Below are 21,272 nucleotides of genomic sequence, written 5' to 3'. Positions count from 1 at the left end.
ACAAAATATATTATTTATTGCGAACAAAAATCATTTATAATATTAAAAACACTGGCAAAATTAAGTTTAAAATATAAAAAAGTACTACAACGACAATAACAATATTTACACTGGTCCTTACTGATCTATGAAGAATAAATACGTTCCACATTTCGACTCTTATCATCGAAAATTAACTCTAAAATTCTAAATTCTATAAAATCGATTTCGAATTATAAATTGTTCGTAAACTGGTCCATGTTTTCGAGTAGACATTCAACTTAAAACATTAGGCAAAATAAATTATATTTCTAGATTCGGAATTACTGCTGGCACCGGTTAGAATTTAATTTAATTTTTTATTTTTAGATTTTATGTACAATTCAACTAATCCAATCGTTAGGAGAAAACGATCCTTAAAAAATAGTGAACTTCATGCTTCTGAGAAGTATTCTGAAGGGACATTGCTGTAGTCATCCATAATCACAAGCTTAACATGTCACAGACGGCAAGCATTTAAACCTGTTACTGACGGCAAGCAAATGATCAGTATTATTATCGGGTCTATTACTTCCATCGATCAAAGGGTTTTTAATCTTGTACTTCATTTTTTTAACATGAATTTTACTTTATAAATTTCCATATTACCCAGATCTTGTCGTTATTTTTGTCGTCATTATCGATAACACACACCCCCCCTGAACCAAAATAAAGTTTTACCGAAAATGCACCCAAAAATTGATTGCTGTTCTAAATAGAGGGACCCTAGGGGAGTTCAAAACGATGGTCCGTTAAGCTGGACCAGATGCTTCCTCATCCCATACATTTTTTTTCTTAGTTGTATGGGGTTGGGGTAGCATCTGGTCCAGCCTAACGGACCATCGTTTTGAACTCCCCTAGGGTCCCTCTATTTAGAACAGCAATCAATTTTTGGGTGCATTTTCGGTAAAACTTTATTTTGGTTCAGGGGGGGTGTGAACAGATGTATAGCCGTATGTGATCAAAGATTTTCAGATATTAATTTCAGAAAACTTTTACTTGATTTTTTTTTGCTGTCGTTGTCGATAACAGATGACAGCCGTTATGTAACAGGTTAACTTCAATTTATCTAATGCAGTGCTCAATCAATTTATTTTGTCTTTGAATTCTGTAAATTTTTCTATTCAATTAAATGCCGACAGAGTGTGTACACTGAACCTTCGAGACATGAAATGTTAGAAGAACCTTCCACAGACAGATAGCTTGAACCACCATATCGAATCTTTTACTACAGTTGATCGAAGAATGCTCGACATATTGATGCAAAATCAATTACTTCATCGGTTTTAGCATACATTTTGCTACATTGGCTAGAATTATGTCAATCATGTCAATTTCGTCTCGGTACAAGTGCGAAAATTTGAGTTTTCCTGTTCGAAATGTTCATGAAAAACACTGATTAGATATGTATGGTTGTTGGTGTATATCATCATCTTCACCACTAGACCCGCATGTGCCATCAAATCGGTTTACTTTCATTTCATTTATGATTCACTAGACTTGTACAAAGGACGTATGAGGTTCATAGAGATTGGACATTTCCTTGCCGCTGTCGACATGACCTGATGAGATATGCTTTATTTTTAAACATCATTAGTTAATGCAAAACAGTGGCAGAAACAGTTTTCAATTGAATTATATTTACTTCAAACAATACTGAACGATGCTTCACTCATCGGCATAAATTTACTACTTACATCTAAATGATTCTTTATTCCAACAACGTACAAAATCACTGGCTTGAATCTGTCCCAATGTACTGTTTCGTCGGCTGTGCCGCTTAATTATCTACTCCATGAATAAAGAACGTCGAATGGTTTTACCCGGATAATGGTTTCGATCGCACTAGAGTCAGGTCCAATGGAGCTGGCTTAATATCGAACGAAGCTGCAATCGGTGACGGTGTTCTTCGCCGCTTTTTCGACTTAAACGAAAGGTCAATGGGTTGATCTTGTTCTTTCGCTTCCGCCGATGTTTCGGGATAGATGATCGATGAAATAGGAACGTGCCGGAAAGCCGAAACTCTGCCATTTGTCAACGGTGACGACAGATATGGAGCGAGAAAGTGTTCGAAATTCGGTGGACTTGCTACGGACGAAATTTCCGTTTTTGACTCAACGCTGAAACCTTCCATCGATCCGTCTTTGTTGCTTTCGTCCGGATCGGCTGATGATGCGCCGGAATCACTCGGCGATCGTACGGAACGTTGATCCTGCTTTGTGTTGTTACAGAAATTTGTGAGGAAATGTGATGGCATGAATGTGTTTGGCATCATTGATGGACTAGTCGGCATTCCGTTGGAATTCTTTTGTTGTTGCTCCTGGAGTAGACAGTGGATTTTGAACCAGTTCGAGCGACGACCGTATCGGGATCCACTCTTCGACATACCGACTAACAGGCACTTACGAAGTCGGCACGCTTTGCATGCCGTCCGATTCTTTTTGTTGATGATGCATTCGCCATTGTTTTTGCATTCGGATATCGATGATAGGTTGTTGTACGTCCTTCCGAAGAATGACTGAAATGGAAAGGAGACGATGGTTAATTAACAGCCTCAAATCAGTAAAAGGGGGAAAAAATGTTAAGTTGACATCAGAGAGCTATCCAGTCCAAAAGAGTATGTAAAACCATTCGTTTTGTCAAGCTTGTAGTTTTTGCGTTGGCCTTGCGCCTTGTAGGTTCGCAACAAGGAAGACTATACCTTAACCGTGCACGCAATCGAAGAATAAACAACAAAAATGTATGTTCGAACTAATCGAGCTAATTAAGCCCATTTTCTTTCTTGTCACATGCTCAATTAATATTATATAAAAGTACTAATTCAGTGCAACCAGCAACAGCACTTAATTAAACGTATTTTCTTAAGAAACAAGATTTTTTTTTTGCTGTGCTGTCCGCTCGGAATAAATAAATAAATTAATCACAAACGCGCTCTTATTTTATTGTATGAACGTGAAAAAAGCAAAAATATTTACGAACCGATCAAAGTCTCTTGCATTGCAATAATGTTTGTTCGTTCGTTCGCTTTTTTATTTCCTGCGTCAGTCAGACATATATAAAATGTATCTCACCTCCATCAACGAGTACTTAAGAAGCCAGTATTTTTCAAAATTATCCCTAAACATGGACAAACCATAAATGACGGAGCAGAGAGACAAAAAAAGCACACAAAGCATAAGAAATAGAAACGATTTACACCATCAATCTATATATCAATGTTGATCTACACCAGTCAATAAATATCCATTTAGAGCACATAAACATAAAGCATAGATCAAAGTTTTTCCAGCATATAAAATCCATGAACAATATGAAAATACAAATATATAAAATCGGGTAAGCAAAAAAAAACGAATGCAATGCCATGTCCATATATCGTATGGGTATACATTATTTACCACCATACCACAACGTTTTGAAAATGATATTATTTATAGTGACACGAGTGGTATAGGAAAGAAAAACATAGCAGGAAAAAAAACAAAAAAATTGTTTTATATTTAAACTGCATAAATAAGTGCACCATAATTGAACGTATTTGCGCTTGTGATTTGTCCTGTGACATGTTGAATGACTTTTTTGTAGTGAGCGAGAAATCAAAAACAAATTTTCAATGCTTTTTATGGTCGCTGGTTAAATGTCTTTGATAAAACGTTTTTTTCTTCTCTCATTTCAATTTTTTTTCTGCTGCTGCATAGGATTTTTATGTAATGTGTGTCTGTTACGGTTTTACTTTTATGGATGGATTTATGAGATTTTGTAACGAAAATATGTGTACCACTCTGGTAACATATACAATGTCATACAGTTTAATTGATACAATTATTATATATTTATGACGGGCAATGTCGACGTTTTCAGCGAATATAAAAGACTCTGAGCCTCTGAGCTCTCAATTATCTTCAAGATAAGTTTGAGAGTAGTGATTCATTTACCGACATCGGTAAATTTTCGGTAAACAGCTCCTATAGGTCAGACCATGTAAATTGAAGCACTATTGCTTTAGTAATTGTAATATCTTTCGTTAAAGTCGTTTTCGTGAAATATACCAATTCTTGGAGAAATTTGCTGAAAAATTGACCGAAAAATTTTCGGTACATTTTGCAGTAATTTTGATTACTAAAACGTATTTCATTTGGACTAGTGCGATTTAATGCCCACGACAATTACTCCACCGAAAGATATTACCAAGACGAAAATTGTATTAACAATAGTTCGATCATTTAGATGATCTTACCTGCAGGGGCTATTTACCCTTACCGAAGTCGGCAAGTGCAAATTTGTAGGTCTTGATTTCCACTTACCAAAAATGTACTCTGTGAAACAACATTGAATTTTTTCAATTTTTGCTTTGTTTACTTAACAGCTCGCTCTCTCACAAGTAGTACTTTTTGTTGAAAGGAAACCATACTTAGTATTGATTTCCACTTACGAAAAAGCGCTCCGTTTACTCTCCATTTACACTTTAAACAATAAAAGATTGGCGTGGTTTAGCTAAACGGAAGCAAAACGGTGAGGTTTTTATGTTAGTAGAAATCAAGACTTAATTGAATATTTCCATTCTCATTCGACAACGAAATTAACGTTGTGTAAACAGAAAACATATTTTGATATTTAATCAATCGGTAGTAATCTGGTACTTCTTTTGTTTAACGTATAACCCAATGTTGGATATACGAAGTCTTTTACTTATTTTGATTTAGGAAACATTTTGCTATAATAACTGAATATCAACTAGCTGTATTCATTTACTATTGTTGTCGTCGATGGTCGATAACAGATGGATAAGAGTGTCTATAGAGAAAATGTTGTCATTTGCTTCATTTCTGGTATACTGTTGAAACTTTTAATAGAATGTTTTTCACTTGTAAGTGCAGTGTTAGGGTATAAATAAGCGAAAATTGTAAGAAGAAAATCAGAATAAACTCGTATTTTGCTAGGTCAACTAATTGGCGAGGGATTCTCAACAAAATGGCTCAACACTGTTTGAAAATAAAAACAATGAGATCCTTAACATTAACCATAGATTAAATTTAGTGTAGATTGGCACAAATGAAGCGAAAGGACGTTAAAAAGTCCACTCAAAAAAGGAAATAGACATTCAGATTTGACATATTTTCAAATATTTGTTTGGCTTTATTCCGTGCGCTTTCTTAGAACGTAAGTTACATTCATAGATTCTTTCCGCATAAAAGTTCTTTCTCTTCTATCTACACGAAGTTGTATACCCCAGGCAACGTTAACGTTCATTTATATATTTTTTCAGAAATCGTAAAGTGTATTCTGTATTCTCAGAATAAAAGCGATACAATTCCACAAACAGAAATTGAATTAAATTCTTAAATCCCTGGCAGAGCCTGTAATCATGAAAACATTTTCATGACGGTTAAGTTAGCCCAAAAGTTTTCTCAAAGTGTTGGCGATATCGCTAACCTCGGACGACAAAAATAATGATAAGCTCTAGGAAATATGGTGACCATAATGCTCCTTTATTTAGTAAAATGCATGTTAAAAAAATTGAAGTACTAGATTTAAAATCAACTGATTAAAACTACTTTACGTGTTACGGCATGTTTCATTTCATTTACATTGCCTAATCACGTAAAGCATTGTACTTACGAGGTTCCAAGTTGTTATTTGACAAGTGGGGATACAGCCCTCCCCTTCGGGTCGGGCTGTAACACCCCACTTATCAAATACACAACTTAGAACCTCGTAAGTAATATACTATTAATCGATGGAAGTAATAACACTGGTCATATGCTTGCCGTCTGTAACAGGTTAATGTTAAAAAGTGAGATTATGGCAGTAATTACTCGTGTTAGCACAAGGTGCTGTTTCAGCCTTGGGAAGCAACGGCGACGATCGACAGTCGATGTCATTGTACCCATCAGGATTTTTTGAGAATTTACAAGCACTTCAGAAGTTTACGAGAATTTTAAAGAATTTCAGGGAGTTAAATTCTTGATATTCTAGAAAATTCTCGAAATTCTTAATTCCAGAAATTTCAAGAATTTTTTCAAATTGCCAAGAATTTTCAAGAACCAATTTCACGAAAATAGGCCCTGCTTCACAAGACAGTGAGGTTGGGTCAACTTAATCATGTAATGAGAAATGAACGACACAAAATTGGTGAAAAGAAAAGGTCATATGCGTATGGATGTATGTGATAAATACCACACTCTGCAAATGTAAACCATTTATTTAATTTTACACTCCCATCGTTCATCCATAGACAACAATTTTACTTTTTCTAAAATGATAATAATTTGCTCGCATTTATCCGTTGGCCGAAGTTTATTATATTTCCAGTGAATTTATATTTTTCGAAAATATAATTTTAAATCAATCAACCTGTCACCACATAAATAACAACAACTTAGTTTTCCAATCGCAAAACGCACTCAGATCGAACCTTTCGCAATAATAAACATTTTAGCGAAATATACCGTGGAATCAACGTACACGATATTGAGCAAGTTTTGAATGGAAGGAAAATAAAATTATTTGAAATGGCAAACAGGTCCGATTGTTTTTGGAAAATTAATTTTACTGCGCCTTTTCTATCCCTTCAAGTGGTCGCATGCGAAATGTGCTATTGAAATACCATCAACATCAATCTTGTACATTTTGCAGAATTAATTTTTCTATTCATTCGTGTTGTATATATACCATCCAATGACAAGCAATTTGTATAAATTGAGTAAAATATTTCTCTTACGTCCATGTTGGGCGTTATAAGTTATATTGGCTTGACACAGCTCTGCCGATAAAATTGAAAATTTAAAGCATTCAGTATTTTAGGATTAACGCTTCAATTGCGGATGTATTCGTTTCGGTGAGCGCAGTACATACTGGCTATACCAAAACTCTTTAGTCGACCAACATTTGAGATTCCCTTAAATTGATTAATGGCATGTTGCTCATTGAAACGTCGAGAATGGAAGACAGAATGCGTATCCAGTTAGGTAACGCCGAAAACACACGAACTATTGTGCATTGATGGGATCGACAATTATGCTGCGTTTTCATTGTAATCTGATATTCACCACAGGCTAAACAATAGAATCCAACATAATTGTCCGTCCCATCAACGCAAAATTGTTCATGTGTTTTCGGCTTAAGTCTCACGACAAACCGATAAGTCTCTAAAAAAATTTGGGCTGGCAGTTTTGTCGACGCTACAATTCCTTCTCCTATTTTTACGCTAAAGTTGTTAACATGTTCTTCTTTGAGCATCACACTTAATTGTTAACAAAGATATTCCTTTGTAATCTGGTACTTCTTTCCTTTAAATGATCGCCTCTGGTTCGAAAAATCTTTTACTTCGTTAGTTCAAACGAACGTTTTTCTATAAATGAGTGCTTTGCAGAGTTTATCGTAGGCTTTTGTCGTCGTTGTCGATAGCAGATGAACGGGTAATATTCATATGTATTAATGAGTTGACCTTGTATGTACCTTGAATGGAATATTATTCCATTCAGTGAAACACTGAATAGGTCAAAACTAATAGTCGCAGGTATAGAAAAAACAAAATTTTGTTAGGACCAGATGACTACATCGTTGTGCTGTAGTTGTGTTACCTATGCATTAAATGTATAATTTGACACCTGTTTCATGACTTCATTCTCTGATCTCATCACCAAGAATTGTCTCTGAAATTACAATGTTACGGGCGAGGTTACAGGCCTGAAACATTTAACACTTTCGTTGATTTTGTGGTAGCATTTTGTGTAATGCATCGGATGAAGAAATCGTCTCACGGTTTACTGACTTGGTTTTATTAACACTTTACTATACATGAAACGATTGATATTAAAACTGTGTGATGAGCGTGAGCGGCGCCACTCGCACAATGCGAGTCACACTCTGGCCTCCAATAGCTCCGATTTGCATTTCGTTTTTCATTCACAAAATTAACACTTGTACACCACCGATGCAACTCTGTACGTTAATCGATTCCACAAAACGTTTTTTTTTTTCATTTATGGCTCTCGAAATTGCGCTTTGTAAATAAGAAAATTTCAAAATGGTTTCTGATTGCTTATCCGAAAAGAGAATCTGTCATAATTTTCCATAAGATAAATACACCAGCTCATATCGATGTGCCATTAAATACCCCTTTAACCACAATAAAAATTTAAATTTATTATTGCAACACATTAAACCGTAAGAAAATTTATAAAAATTTATTGCCGTCAAAGAGACCCTAAAGATACACACGAAACACAATTATCCAACAATCGAAAACTGCAAAAGTAAAAAAAAAAAAATTGAATGAAATATCAGCACAAGAACTGATACAGATAATGCAGTGAAATCTTTTGCGCAGAAAAAAAGAAGACAAAAATGATTTATCTGATCGAAATTTGCAATAATAACTGAAATGATTAATGAAAATTATTTAGTTCATATCTCTTTGCGCAAACGTATGCGGTCCGTAGGGTCCGCAATACATTCCGTAATGAGAATCAGATTTTTTTTAGTTTGTGAGGCAGCACATTCCAGAGAAGAATTGGGCCAGAGCTTTTGTCATTTAAATTGAAAATAAATTGTGGGGTTCACACTGTAGCTCTTTCTTGAAGTTCTTGATTTAAAATTGGTTCAATTGGATATTTTTGTAGCCGACAACAGTCGTAATTAGGATTGCTTTAGTGAAACCAAGGTAACTCGTTCCTGTGCATTGAACTCTGTTTATACACAAATAGGTTCATTGTCATTGTTGACCAAATCATAATAAAGCCAAGCTCAATTTCTGGAAAGTTACAGCAAACGAACCTTCAATGACTTCAACTCTCGTGTTTGTATCTCATGTGGTGAAACTTTTCTATGATATTTCGAAAAAAATAAAATCAAAAGCTTCGAGTAAAATCACCTTCTTCCTCAGCGTACTTTATGAATTATTGTAATATGACAACGCACCTAGTATAGTAGTGCAATATTGCTTATGTCAAAATAGAGAAGTACTTACACTGTACTAGGTAATTGATCATTGTTACACTGTTTCAAGGACATGTCATTAGTGTAAACATTACTCTATATCTATTTGACATAAGCAATACTCTACTATACTATGCTAGGTGCTTTGATAATGTCCTTCATTTACGATTGATCGACAAGCTGATCGATTATATACATTTTAAGGAGTGCTATTCAAACTATGATGAAAGCATCCGAATTGGTTACGTATGCCCTCTAATTCACAAACCGAATCCAAGTTTTGTGTGAAAATTTCTACACAAACTTTACTTGGACTGAACCAACCAACCGAAAACCTTTAACCAATCCGACAAAATGCTGCGAGAAAAAGATTACACGAAAGATCAAAATTTGAGATCCATTTATTACGTTCACCGGTGATGACACTCTATTTAAACAACAACGAAAAAAACAACCGTAATCCCCATCTGCTACCATTTATCCCACAATAAATAACGAGATTAATCGAAACGGATTAGCCGTAAAGAAAATATAGAAATTAATTGATGTGAACGGTTGTCGACTAATTCCTCTCACGCTTTTTGTGTGCAATTACCTTGCTTCCATTCAATTTATTTTGAAAATGTTAAACGATGTGGTCAAGTTCACTTATCAATCATCGAAATTTTCGGTAACATATTATCTTACCGAACACACAGGCGAGAGATGATTTCATGCCTGGAAATTGTGTATTCAATTGATTTTGCCTCCAAAAACAAACACGCTACAAATCAAACACGAACAATTAATATTGTGGCAAAACTCTTTTTTAAATTTCAATAAAGAAGTGTATGAGAGGCGATGAGGAAAATCAGAGAGAATAGGAATGGAAAAAAAAATATTACAACAAAACATGACAATCAAATTAATCCATTCTCTTAACCCGTTCTGTCTATTAAAATATAGTTTGAAACAATTCGTGCACGATCAATTATCTACAATTAAAATGATATCAAAATTGTTTATGAACAATATAACAGAGAAGAAGATCTGTTTTTAATATTTTTTTTTGTTCGTTTCGTTTTTTTTCTTTCTTTTCTTCAATGTTGTTTGTTCGTTGTTGCTTTTAAAAATTTTCTACATGGTTTTATCGTTTTATGTTTTTTTTTATTTTCTGTTTCGTTTTTTTTTTAGGTTTCAAAAGAGGAGAACGAGTAAATCTTTGATTCTCACGTTTAAGACAATCATGATTTGTAATACTTTTAATTAGGCGGATTACTATCGTTTCGAGATGTTTTAATATTTTGTTATTTTTGTTTGCTTTTGGTTATTATTATGGTTATTATCATTAATATCATTTAGGTTTCATTATGGTGGATTCGATATTATCGCATTGATCGCCGGTGGAATGGGTTTTAATATCATTTCGATCTTTTTCGAAAGGGCTGGACGTACAATGAGTTTTGCAATAGGATTTTAGGCGGTAACAGGTTGAGTTATTAGTCGTAAGCTAGTCCGAAATTCAGCTATGAAATCATGGATAGCGAAAAAAGGGACATTGTGATTGAAAATCTATTTTTTAAATTAATTTTCGGAACAGAACCTGCAATTGTGAGAAATTTGTTGCAAATTTACGCGATTTTAATTTTTTAAGTGTCACAAAAATCGCGAAAATTCGAGAAAATTTGTGAAAATTCGAGAAATTTTTTTCATTAAATTTGTTACTTCTCTTGTTAGCATAAAAATTTCATACAAATTCTATTCCTTCATAAGTTTTAGCATCAACATTTCTACATAAAAGAACGCTAGCGACAGCTTTCGCCCTTTATTTTTCTCCAGAACGTTGATAGCAGATGAATAACTCAATTGTTCGAAGTTGTTTCGCTTGTTTACCAGAAATTGAAAATCGCTACGTCATACACTTCACATTGTTGTATTGCTCATTCCTTGCATTCGATCTTGCCATAGATCATATTCATGCCTACAAGCAATAATTGGAAAGTATAAGAACAAAAACGATTCACAAATGAAAAAAATTAAATAATTTCTGTTCCTTTGCCGTAGATTATACCTTGGCTGCAGATTGCGACTTGCGTTATTTACACCCAATTATTGCTTGTAGCCATGAATATGATCTGTGGCAAGATCGAATGCAAGGAATGAGCAATAAAACAATGTGAAATGTAATGTAAGACGTAGCGATTTTCAATTTTTGGTAAACAAACAAGCAAAACAACTTCGAGCTAGTTTGTCTCCACTACCAGCAAAACAACATTTCAGTATAAAAAACACTCAAGGTCTCAAGTATGACGCGCATCGAAACGATGACGTCTGACTAGCAAGCATTACAACAATTTCCAGAGCAATTGTCCATTGCGAAGGAATCCTCTAGATCTCTAGAATAATGAATCGAAAGGTCAGCAAGAGTATCTTCAATGAAGATTTACCCATAATGTCAATAATCTTCATATTATCAGCAAATCTGATACTTCTCTTGTTGAAAGTATCGTATCGGAATTTAATACAAATTCTATTACTTCATACGTTTTATCACCCTTCATTTTTCTCCATAATGTCAACAGCAGATGACTAAGGTTACAGGCTCTTTTTTAGTGTCGATTTGCAACCATTACAATTATTTTCAAGGTAATTGTCCATTTCGTAGACTTTCTCTAGAATATTGAATCTAAAGTTACAAATTTTGAAGACAGTCTCTAATCATCTCGCTATTCTGCCGACATATATTTATTTATTTATTTAACACTTTCATCTAGTTCAAATTGATTCATGAATCCTCGGCCCTAAGTGTATTTTGCATATAACTCGAGTAAATTTGATCCGATTTTCCTAATTTTTGTTTCATTCGAAAAGTAATCGAACGAGGAATAGAATGTTGCTGAAAAAAAATTAAATTTGGGTCCTTGGACTAAGGCCGCTACTCGGCCCTAAGTGTATTTTGCATATAACTCGAGTAAATTTCATCCGTTTTTCCTAATTTTTGTTTCATTTAAAAGGTAATTGAACATCGAATAGAATGTTGTTGGAAAAAAAATTTAAAATTTGGGTCCTTGGACTAAGGCCTCTCCACGGCCCTAAGTGTGTTTTGCATATAACTCGAGTAAATTTCGTCCGATTTTCCTAATTTTTGTTTCATTTGGAAGGTAATCGAAGGCCGAATATAATGATGTTGAAAAAAAAATTAAATTTGGGTCCTTGGACTAAGCCCGCTACACGGCCCTAAGTGTATTTTGCATATATCTCGAGTAAATTTCGTCCGATTTTCCTAATTTTTGTTTCATTTGGAAGGTAATCGAAGGCCGAATATAATGATGTTGAAAAAAAATTAAATTTGGGTCGTTGGACTAAGGCCGTAACTAGGCCTTAGGCCTCTCAATAAATTAAAATTTTAGGTCAACTTGAAATTTGTGTTACATTTGAAAGGAACCTCGTACGGGGCTTCGTAATTGCGCTATGCGCAATTTGTAAGATGTACACATTTCATAATAATTTGACTGCAACTAGGGTGACAGACGCACTAGGGTCACGTGCGCAATAGATGTACGGGTTCGTACGGGGCTCAGTCGCAGCAAACGCTCCGACTGTTCTGACGGCTCGTTTTTTCTGTGATTTATGCTTTGTACTCTATTTTCAGGTGACATCACTTTACGCTGGTAAAATATCCATAAAATATCATAGCTGTGAAGTTAGTTCAGCGCTGCAGCAGTAATTTTATGACGAAATGTACTAAGATTAATCGAAAATCTATTACATTTGAGCTTTAGTTTCCAAGCGGCATTTCCCTATTATGAAACGCACTTACAAGATTTCTCTGATGTATCTCGAACTGTTTTCATACTGACTACATTGTATTGATTTTGCTGATTTTATGGCATCATTATGAGAGTATAATCCAATTTTTATTTAATTTTTTTTGTGTAAGTAACATACCGATACCGGTAAAATATTACTCATCCGCTATTATTACGACATGAAGCTCAACGGCAGCGTATTTTACGTACAGACCAATCAAATGCAATTAAATAATTTTGTCCTTAGCGAAAAAAAATATTTATTATTATTATAAATAATCCGAGTGTCCTAAGGGTACGATATTCGGTTTTGTTTTTTTTCTTCGTTGGTTCAACTGACACAGAATGTAAAACAACACTGTTTTTTTTGGCTCTTACATACCACACCGTCGGTTTTAAATCAATTTCGCTCCGATATAAATATATCTGATAAAAGCGATAACATTTTGATAAAAAAAAGTTTAAAACAATTTCGTTTATAAGTTAACTGTCGTCTTCATGTGTTTCGCTTTACAAGTTTTGAATGGTCTCTCTTACATGCACCGCACACACCCAACATTTTATGTTATACATCGCAATTTTTGAATTCTGCGACGCGGTGAAAACAAGTTAAGATGATGATGTGTGACTTTGATGTAGTGCTAAAAACGAATGAATCATTTTAATGCAAATTATTATTTTTGCAACAAGTAAAAAAGGAAAAATTCAAATTCTTTTTTTTTTATATATAGATACGGTGGGTATGCATCTAGATATACAATATACATGAGCAGTGCATGTGTTACATTGCATAGATTTTACGTATGAAAATTGTTTTGTTTAATAGTATGTTATGAATAATAAGGTACAACAAAACTCTCATTGAAAAAGGTAAATATAAAATGGAAAAGAAAATACAAGAAACATGATTGATGACAGAAAATATGTTTTTAAATCTTTGGATCTTTTATAATGTTACTGTTGCCTAGAGATTAAACAAAATGTGCATCTTCATGCTAATTCATTTAATTTCTTATTTGAAAGATGGAAAATGAATGAACGAACGAACGGATAGGAAAAAAAAACACGTCCAACTCTTTTTACCATTTTGTCTTCGTTTTAGCTTTTAATGCACAAAGAGTGACGGTATGCACAATATCTTATACATGTGGCAAGTACATAATACCTTTTCCAGTATATTTTATGTTCACTTTTTGTCAAAGTTCATTGTGTGTTGCTAAACTAAATTGCAACTATATGGATGCAGCAACTATATATGAGAGTATGCAGCCCGTCTCTATATAACATACACATTACGACAATACATATTATTAATATCATAAAAAGCCTAATGTTTTATAATTGCAAATTAGTTTTTGTCATAATAAACCATTGTGCGATGGATGACCCACAACGTAGCATTTCACGAATGGTGGTCTAGGCGATGGGAAGAAAATCGTATACTTAAAAATGGTGCTAAGCGTTAGTTAGCCCATAAAAATCACCATCGGGGGTTTTTTTCCTCTGCTATATTTTCGCGTCGGTTTTTTTTCTCTCTCTCGTCTACAAATGAATTGATAATTTAAAGAGGATTTTATTGCGATTTCGAGTATTTATTGAAATTTTATTGTGCAATTTTGAGTGGTTTATGTGTGTTAATTTTTCCCAATGGGATCTATGCATACATTCGGTGTGTAGTGCGGTCCGGGTGGGTGTGTCTTGTTTTCTCGATCAAAACTCATAAAATTTGTGAAGTACATAAAGTAATTACAACCGAATCGTGTCAATAAAATGTTGTTACTCCTATATACATAAACATTGGCTCGGCGATATATCGAATTTGAGTGCTTTATAATGATTTGAAATTAATGTTGGGAGTTTATCATCGCAACATTTATGACCGTTGTATGCCTTATTGGCTTTGTGAATTGAATGTTTTTTTTTCGTCATTCATTTCGGATTTGGTATAACTCATGTTTTTACGAAGATATTCAATTTTTATGCGAGGTCATAAGTGCTTTCGATTAGAAATTTTTGTATATCTGATATTATACTAGCGAGATATCACGGAAAGGCTGTTCTGAATTATGGTATTCGAACGAATAATTTGGATGAACAAAATTCCTTGATTGGCATTTTTCTTTGTAATGGGAAAATCTGTGGTTAAGTGACACGCCTGTAAACACTTCGTAATTAAAAACTTGTATTTGTTGCAATATTAATCTAAGGGGCTGTTCACATATGATGTCCCGCTATTTTACGGAATTTTCGGCACACCCAAATTTGTTAGAACCGTTTTGCTGTACCCCCTTCCCCATTCGAGTGTGACGTCATATGTAAACAGCCCCTTAGAGTCTAGAGAATTTAAACGAAAACGATGTAATTTGGCGCAGGTTACGAAGAAGGGTCTAGTATTTGCAATGGTTAGTATTCGTCTAATCATTTTCCTCAATAGGTCGACCTTCAAATAGTCTCCCATTAGGAAGGAACGTCGATTTAAACTTAAGTCATAAACAACATCGTTTTCTTTTTGTTGAAATTTTGAGGTCTATCTTCTAAGGGACACTTGAAACAAACGAAGTAATAGATTCATCGTTTATTAACGGTAAGTCACGAAAGACGATGAGGTTAAGTTGGATTTTCTGCTTTTGAAATTATACTTCACCACGAAGAAAGAGTACAAGGCAGAGTTAAATAACAAAAAATCATCTGTTATCGACAGCAACGCAAAATAATAAACTATTGTGCTTTCCATTAAACGTGGTCTTATATAGTATTTATTGGTAAGGTTGTAGGTATGAAGTAATAGATTTGGTATCAATCTGCTGAATATTCAAACAACAAAGGAAATATCAGATTCTTTAATTGTGTATTGATTCTGAAATTATCTTTTCAAATTAAAATGGATTTACCTTACTAGCGAGATAATAGGACTCTTTCACTTAACTTAGAACCAAAAAAACTTAACTTTGAGCTTAAAAGCATGTAAAATCCATTACAGAATTGGGTCGTGTGCTGAAAAAATCTCATTACAATACGTGTAACACATCATGCTTTGTGTCAACCGAGAATTGAAATAGACAAGAGCCAAAAAATCATAATTTTCATTGTAAACAATCACTATTCAAATTTGATCGATCACATTGCTTTGCATTTTCTCAAACGAATGCTGTAACAACTCATACAAATTCCATATCAACACTGCTTTGAGTGTTGTAATATCACATCAAGCGGTTGCTGAAATAAGTCACTTTACAACACTAAAATTAGTGCTGAAAAGAGTCGTATTTCAATTCTCGGTGGCACAAAATCCATTACATAACTCGGGATAAAAATGAAAAGTCTCGTTTCGTGTGTTTACTGACATCGGCTTCGCCTCGGATCAACACAATTCACACGAAAACTCTACTTTTCAACTTTGTATCCCTAGTTATGTAATAGTTATTTATGCCACTCAGCATTATAATCTGTGCAAAATTTGCAAACTTTAGATGCCTCTGTGGCATAAAACGTTGTATGCAACTCGCTGCGGCCTTGTGTCATAATTACTCATCTAGTGTCTAATAAAGTGTTTGCACCTCGATTGCATAAATAACTATTACATAACAAGGGATAAAAAGTTGAAAAGTAGAGTTTCCGTCGGAATTTGGTTGATCCGAGGCGTAGCCGAAGTCAAGAGACACACGAAAATGAGATTTTTCATTTTTATCCCGAGTTATGTAATGGATTTTACATGCTGAGGGCGTCAACAGTAGTGCTTGAAACATGAAAAGTATGGTTTTCGACACATGTAGCATGTAAATGACTATTGAAATAATCTATGGGCTAAAATAAACTGAATATATTACCAAAATACAAGCAAATTATTTTCCGGGAGCGGTTACTAACTGAATCAACTCAGTTGAAAATGGAAAAAAATCTTTATTGGACATATCCATTTTCAAATACTTCAAACTGTTACATTCAAACTGTAAATTTTAAATTAGACTTCCATGTCCAACTTGTAAATGATGTTGTTATATATATGAAATATCCAATGATTCGACAGTCGTAGACTATTTTTTTTGTCGGATCGAACTGAAGTAGTTTGTCGATTAGATCACTTTTATTGTCTATATTAAATTTCTGTTTTCACCATATCGGTAAAAGTCATCGCTCAACATTTTTAATATTCACAAATTACTAGCAATTTGTAAACGAAATTACCATCAATTTATTCCAATAAAAAAAATTAATAAATTCAATGGCCCATATTCATGCATAAAATATGAAGAAAATAAACTTTTTTACATAAATTTCGAGAAAAAAAAAAGAGTTTAACTATAACATCATTCATAAGACGAACCACGAAAAAAAAACTTAAGTTTTATGGACAAAATGGCATGGTAAAAGCGTGAAAATGGTTTATAAATGATCTACACACAGTGTCCAAAATTATGATATTTTTTCTCTCCTTGATATTGTTTTTGTGTGGTCTGTTTGCTAAGTACTGAATTTACATGAATACTTGGACTTAATATTAATCAAATTTATTGTTTTCAATTAATCATTGTCAATCTGTACCACAAAGTGGACAATTAATTGCTGTCATGTATGGAGGAGGCTTCACTACACGCATTTTTTTCTACCTAAAATTGTAGATTTTTCGAGGTAGTGCACAAATTGTTGAAATAATTAACTTATTTTGACCGAATGCGAGCTAAAGTTCATTATATCATCGTCAGTGATCTTCTTTATGAATTTGTTTAAATAGGGGCGCGGCCGAATGAAAACTAGTAGCATGAAAAATTTAGGTAGCTTTCAACCATGTGAGCTAACGTGAATAGCCTTTCCCAGGCAGAAATCATAAATCATCATCGAATCTATCACTTCTTTTGATCTACATATTTTCAACGGATTGAACAAAATCTCTTACATCATTTGTTAAATCATGGATCTGCGTATATACAAGATCATATTAGTCAGGGTTCATTGTTTATGTTTGTCGCCGTTGTCGATAACAGATGTAATGATCCTCTAATTTTATTTGCTTGAATTTGATAGAATGTATTTAGTGACAAGTTTTATGGAAAGCGTCTGTGATCTAACTGTTTTCTATTTGGAAGTGAAAATCTTTTACTTCAATTACTTTAACATACATTTTCCTAAAAGATCGCACTATTCCCAGTTTTTCAATTATATGTTTGTCATCGATGTCGTGTCAAACGTGTCTTCGCCTCAGGCTGAAAACCTGACATCTAACTTCTTGTTAGTTGATCATCATCCCTAAAGATATAATCTTAATGCACGCACAATCTGCTCCTGCGATTGGATATACCGTAAAATTAAATTACAAATGTTGCTGAATGTAATGCGGCTATAATAGCGAACGCATTAAAATTTTCGCTCAAGAAAACAATTACGTTACAGCATTCATGAATATGTAAGATTGACGAACGGCCAGTAATTAACTAACCAGTCTTTGACTTCAGCTCAAAACCTAATTGCTCCATATAAAACTTCGCATTAATAACGACAGTATAAAACCATTTGCGATAACTTTTATGCTGCAACACACTAATTACAGCTTAATCTTCTCGCAACAAAAATATTTATTTCGCATTGGTGTAAACGTGATTGTTACAGACGTGTTGCAGTTATAATGCTTCCAGTATGTAACTAGTAGAAATAAAACCTTAAAATAAATTGAACTAATTAACCGAAAGCATTAAATATCTTGTCGAATAACCAAGAAAAACAAAGACTAAATCAAACATATTGTGGTGCCAGCGCGAATGTATATCAGTACCAATCGCTACACATCGGCCGTAATCATTAGTCAAAGTCTTGCATAGCTAATTAAGTCATTATATGATGTGTGAGTGGTTCGTATTTTTGTGATTAACCAGGTTGAAAAAACAACAACCAACACAATTTCTTTCATCACCCATGATCACTCTTTATTAAAACACTTCCACTCCACCATATTCGGTCATTTTTTCGTAAAAGATTCAATTAAATAATTTCGTTTGTCAGTCAAACTATGGCCTCGATGCCTTTTCTGAATGCTTTTTCGATATATAGAGACATTAATTTTAGGGCTGCTATAACTCATTGGTATAATGCTGTTTCTTATAATGGAAACCAATTTACGTGATCATCAAGTTTTATGCTATGCAATTTGGACCGTATAATGCCCAAAAATTATGACTTTTTCTGATGATAACATAAATTCATTCGGCCCGGGAATTAATCATTTTATGCTCGGATTTTATGCGCGTTCATGGGCCAATGAACCAGCGAAGATAATAATTAGTTTGATGTTTTTTTGTTGTTGATAATATTATGCACCGGGAACGATTCAATATTCAAATCAGTTTTTGGTGGAATGGAATTGGATGCGGCCTGTTGTTGGAGCCCTTGTCTTGTGTGTACGAAAACATTATTTTAAATTAAAAAATTTTGAAAATTTTAAATTGAAAAAAAAAAGTTCTCGTCGAGTCTTTGATTCACTTTTCACGCGCGTCATTGTAACGAGAGAAAAAAAACGATGAAAATTTCCTTTTGTTCCACCATCATTTCTTTTTCGTATTCGAATATTTATGACCGCGACACCAGAAATCATGCCCATTAAACGATCCCTGATCGCTTCCGATAAAATTAAGAATTGTCCGCTTCAACGAAAACCAATCATTTAAATTGCAAACCATCACATAAAATGTAATGTGTATTTTTCCAGCTTTAATCTCATTATTTACAACGTTTTATACAACGTGAAGTTTCTCACTTAGTTTTTAAAAAGGAAAAAAAAACGTTTTGAAAAACATAAAAATAAATTTGAGTGGCACACAGAGAAGAGGAGGATTCATCTTTGTATTATATCGCCAATTTAAACATTCATTTGGAATATATATCGAATATATCGAAGCACCAATATTCACATCGAAATACTATCATTAGCGGAATGGAGATTAAGCCATTTCATACAACCATTCATTATACTATAAGGCAACTATTTTTCGTTGGCCACCATAAATTCAATGGACACCACTAATGGACTCATCTTCGCATACATTTAGCTTAAATTATAAAATAAAATTTCACACAACAACAACGACGACGATGTAGAAAAAGACTTTTTGCCAATAATGTGAAATAATTGCAGAACCCATTTTCTGTATATTATCGCTTCGCTTAATAAATAATGACATTCTACACCACTTTGTACACATGAAAGTCATTTTAAAGTGTCAATAATGGACCTCATAAACTTTTGATATATCTGGGTGTATAATAAGATAAAATACGAAAATGGGCTCAAACATGCTACTTTAAATAAATGTAATCGGCATCTTTTATCGCCTATGTGGTGCAATTTAATAGACTCGGAAAATCGAGAAACTGGAAATTGGTTTGCTTTTTATCCTCCACAAATCAGGGTTGGTTATATGCATGTATAATTGCATGAGATGTTTAGGAGAGATGGTTGAATTAAAGTCTACAAACTGTTTTTTGTTGAAATATACTTTGTATTGTGTGTAGCTTGAAAGTTCGAAAGGAATTTTTAATTTATTATGATTGCACACAGGCGAAATTTATCGCGCAGCGAAAGAAGAAGAAGAAGCCAGCAAAAAAAAAACCTTATAATCCTCGACTCACATACGTACAGTATACGTACACGAATATTCAATTTTCTCACCGATTAATTCATAAAATTGTTGTCTTTAAAACATGCGTGCAATCAAAAATCTGATGAAATTTTCTGCAGATGTAATTGCCTCTCTTTAACGTAACCATTAATTTAAAATCAATTTAATATCCAACTGAATTGCGTTCCACTCTTCCACATAGGCTGATGGAGAGGGTCCGATCTTTATTTTTATTTTTAAATTATAGTATCGTATAAAGTGATGTTACGTTCAAAGCCCCATTTACACCTTGATCTTGAACCACCATTTAAAACGAAAAAAAAGACATGCACTTGTTTCGGACACAAGCATCGACGACTTTATGCTTTCTGTCCTATATAAAGCACTCGTCATTATAAATTCATAATTTATGTATGATCTCTAAAAATATAATAAAAATTACAGACGATGAGTCGTTAATTAAAATAAAATTATATAAATGACATCAATTTTAAATATTACGATTTTACAGCTCTGTGTGTGTACGGTTGTGCGCGCGGATATTTATGTGTAGCGGAATTTTCTGGCTCTTGTTTATATAATAATGTGATCGGTCGCCCCAAAAGCCAAAAGCTTTAATGCATAATTAATGAGCCACCGTCAGTAAACGATAAAAAAGTATGTAATTGCTGTTTTGTCGGCAATTTCATTTTTATGTTTCATTTCGATAAGATTTTTTTTTTCGTTTTTGATTTAATTTTGGCGACTTTATAATACGAACGTGTTGAGAAGTATTTTGGAAAATTATTTATGAACTTGTTCGATATTGGGGTATGATGTACGATGGGGTCATATTAAATACAATGTTTATGGACTACGTATGCCCTCGCTTATGTCAGAGTCCAATGCATACTTTGCATTTTGAAGGGAAATGGGAGAG

At 33.7% G+C, this 21,272-nt stretch overlaps 1 protein-coding gene across 2 annotated transcripts in view; it reads right to left on the bottom strand.

Moving 5' to 3' along the window:
• Nucleotides 1-976: 976 nt before the first annotated feature.
• The window catches only part of LOC119078216 (zygotic gap protein knirps-like), a 98,769-nt gene continuing 78,473 nt past the window's right edge, over nucleotides 977-21,272 (bottom strand). For both annotated transcript variants that reach the window (XM_037185675.1, XM_037185674.1), the window contains exon 3: nucleotides 977-2,536. In XM_037185675.1, the coding sequence (XP_037041570.1) occupies nucleotides 1,838-2,536 (699 nt within the window). In that variant the 3' untranslated portion in view covers nucleotides 977-1,837. The remainder of the gene's footprint in view (nucleotides 2,537-21,272) is intronic.

Source organism: Bradysia coprophila, unplaced genomic scaffold (assembly GCF_014529535.1).
Source record: "Bradysia coprophila strain Holo2 unplaced genomic scaffold, BU_Bcop_v1 contig_248, whole genome shotgun sequence".
NCBI classification, from domain to species: domain Eukaryota; kingdom Metazoa; phylum Arthropoda; class Insecta; order Diptera; family Sciaridae; genus Bradysia; species Bradysia coprophila.
Note: the sequence above shows the minus strand (reverse complement) of the source record. Positions and strands in the feature narration are given on the sequence as shown.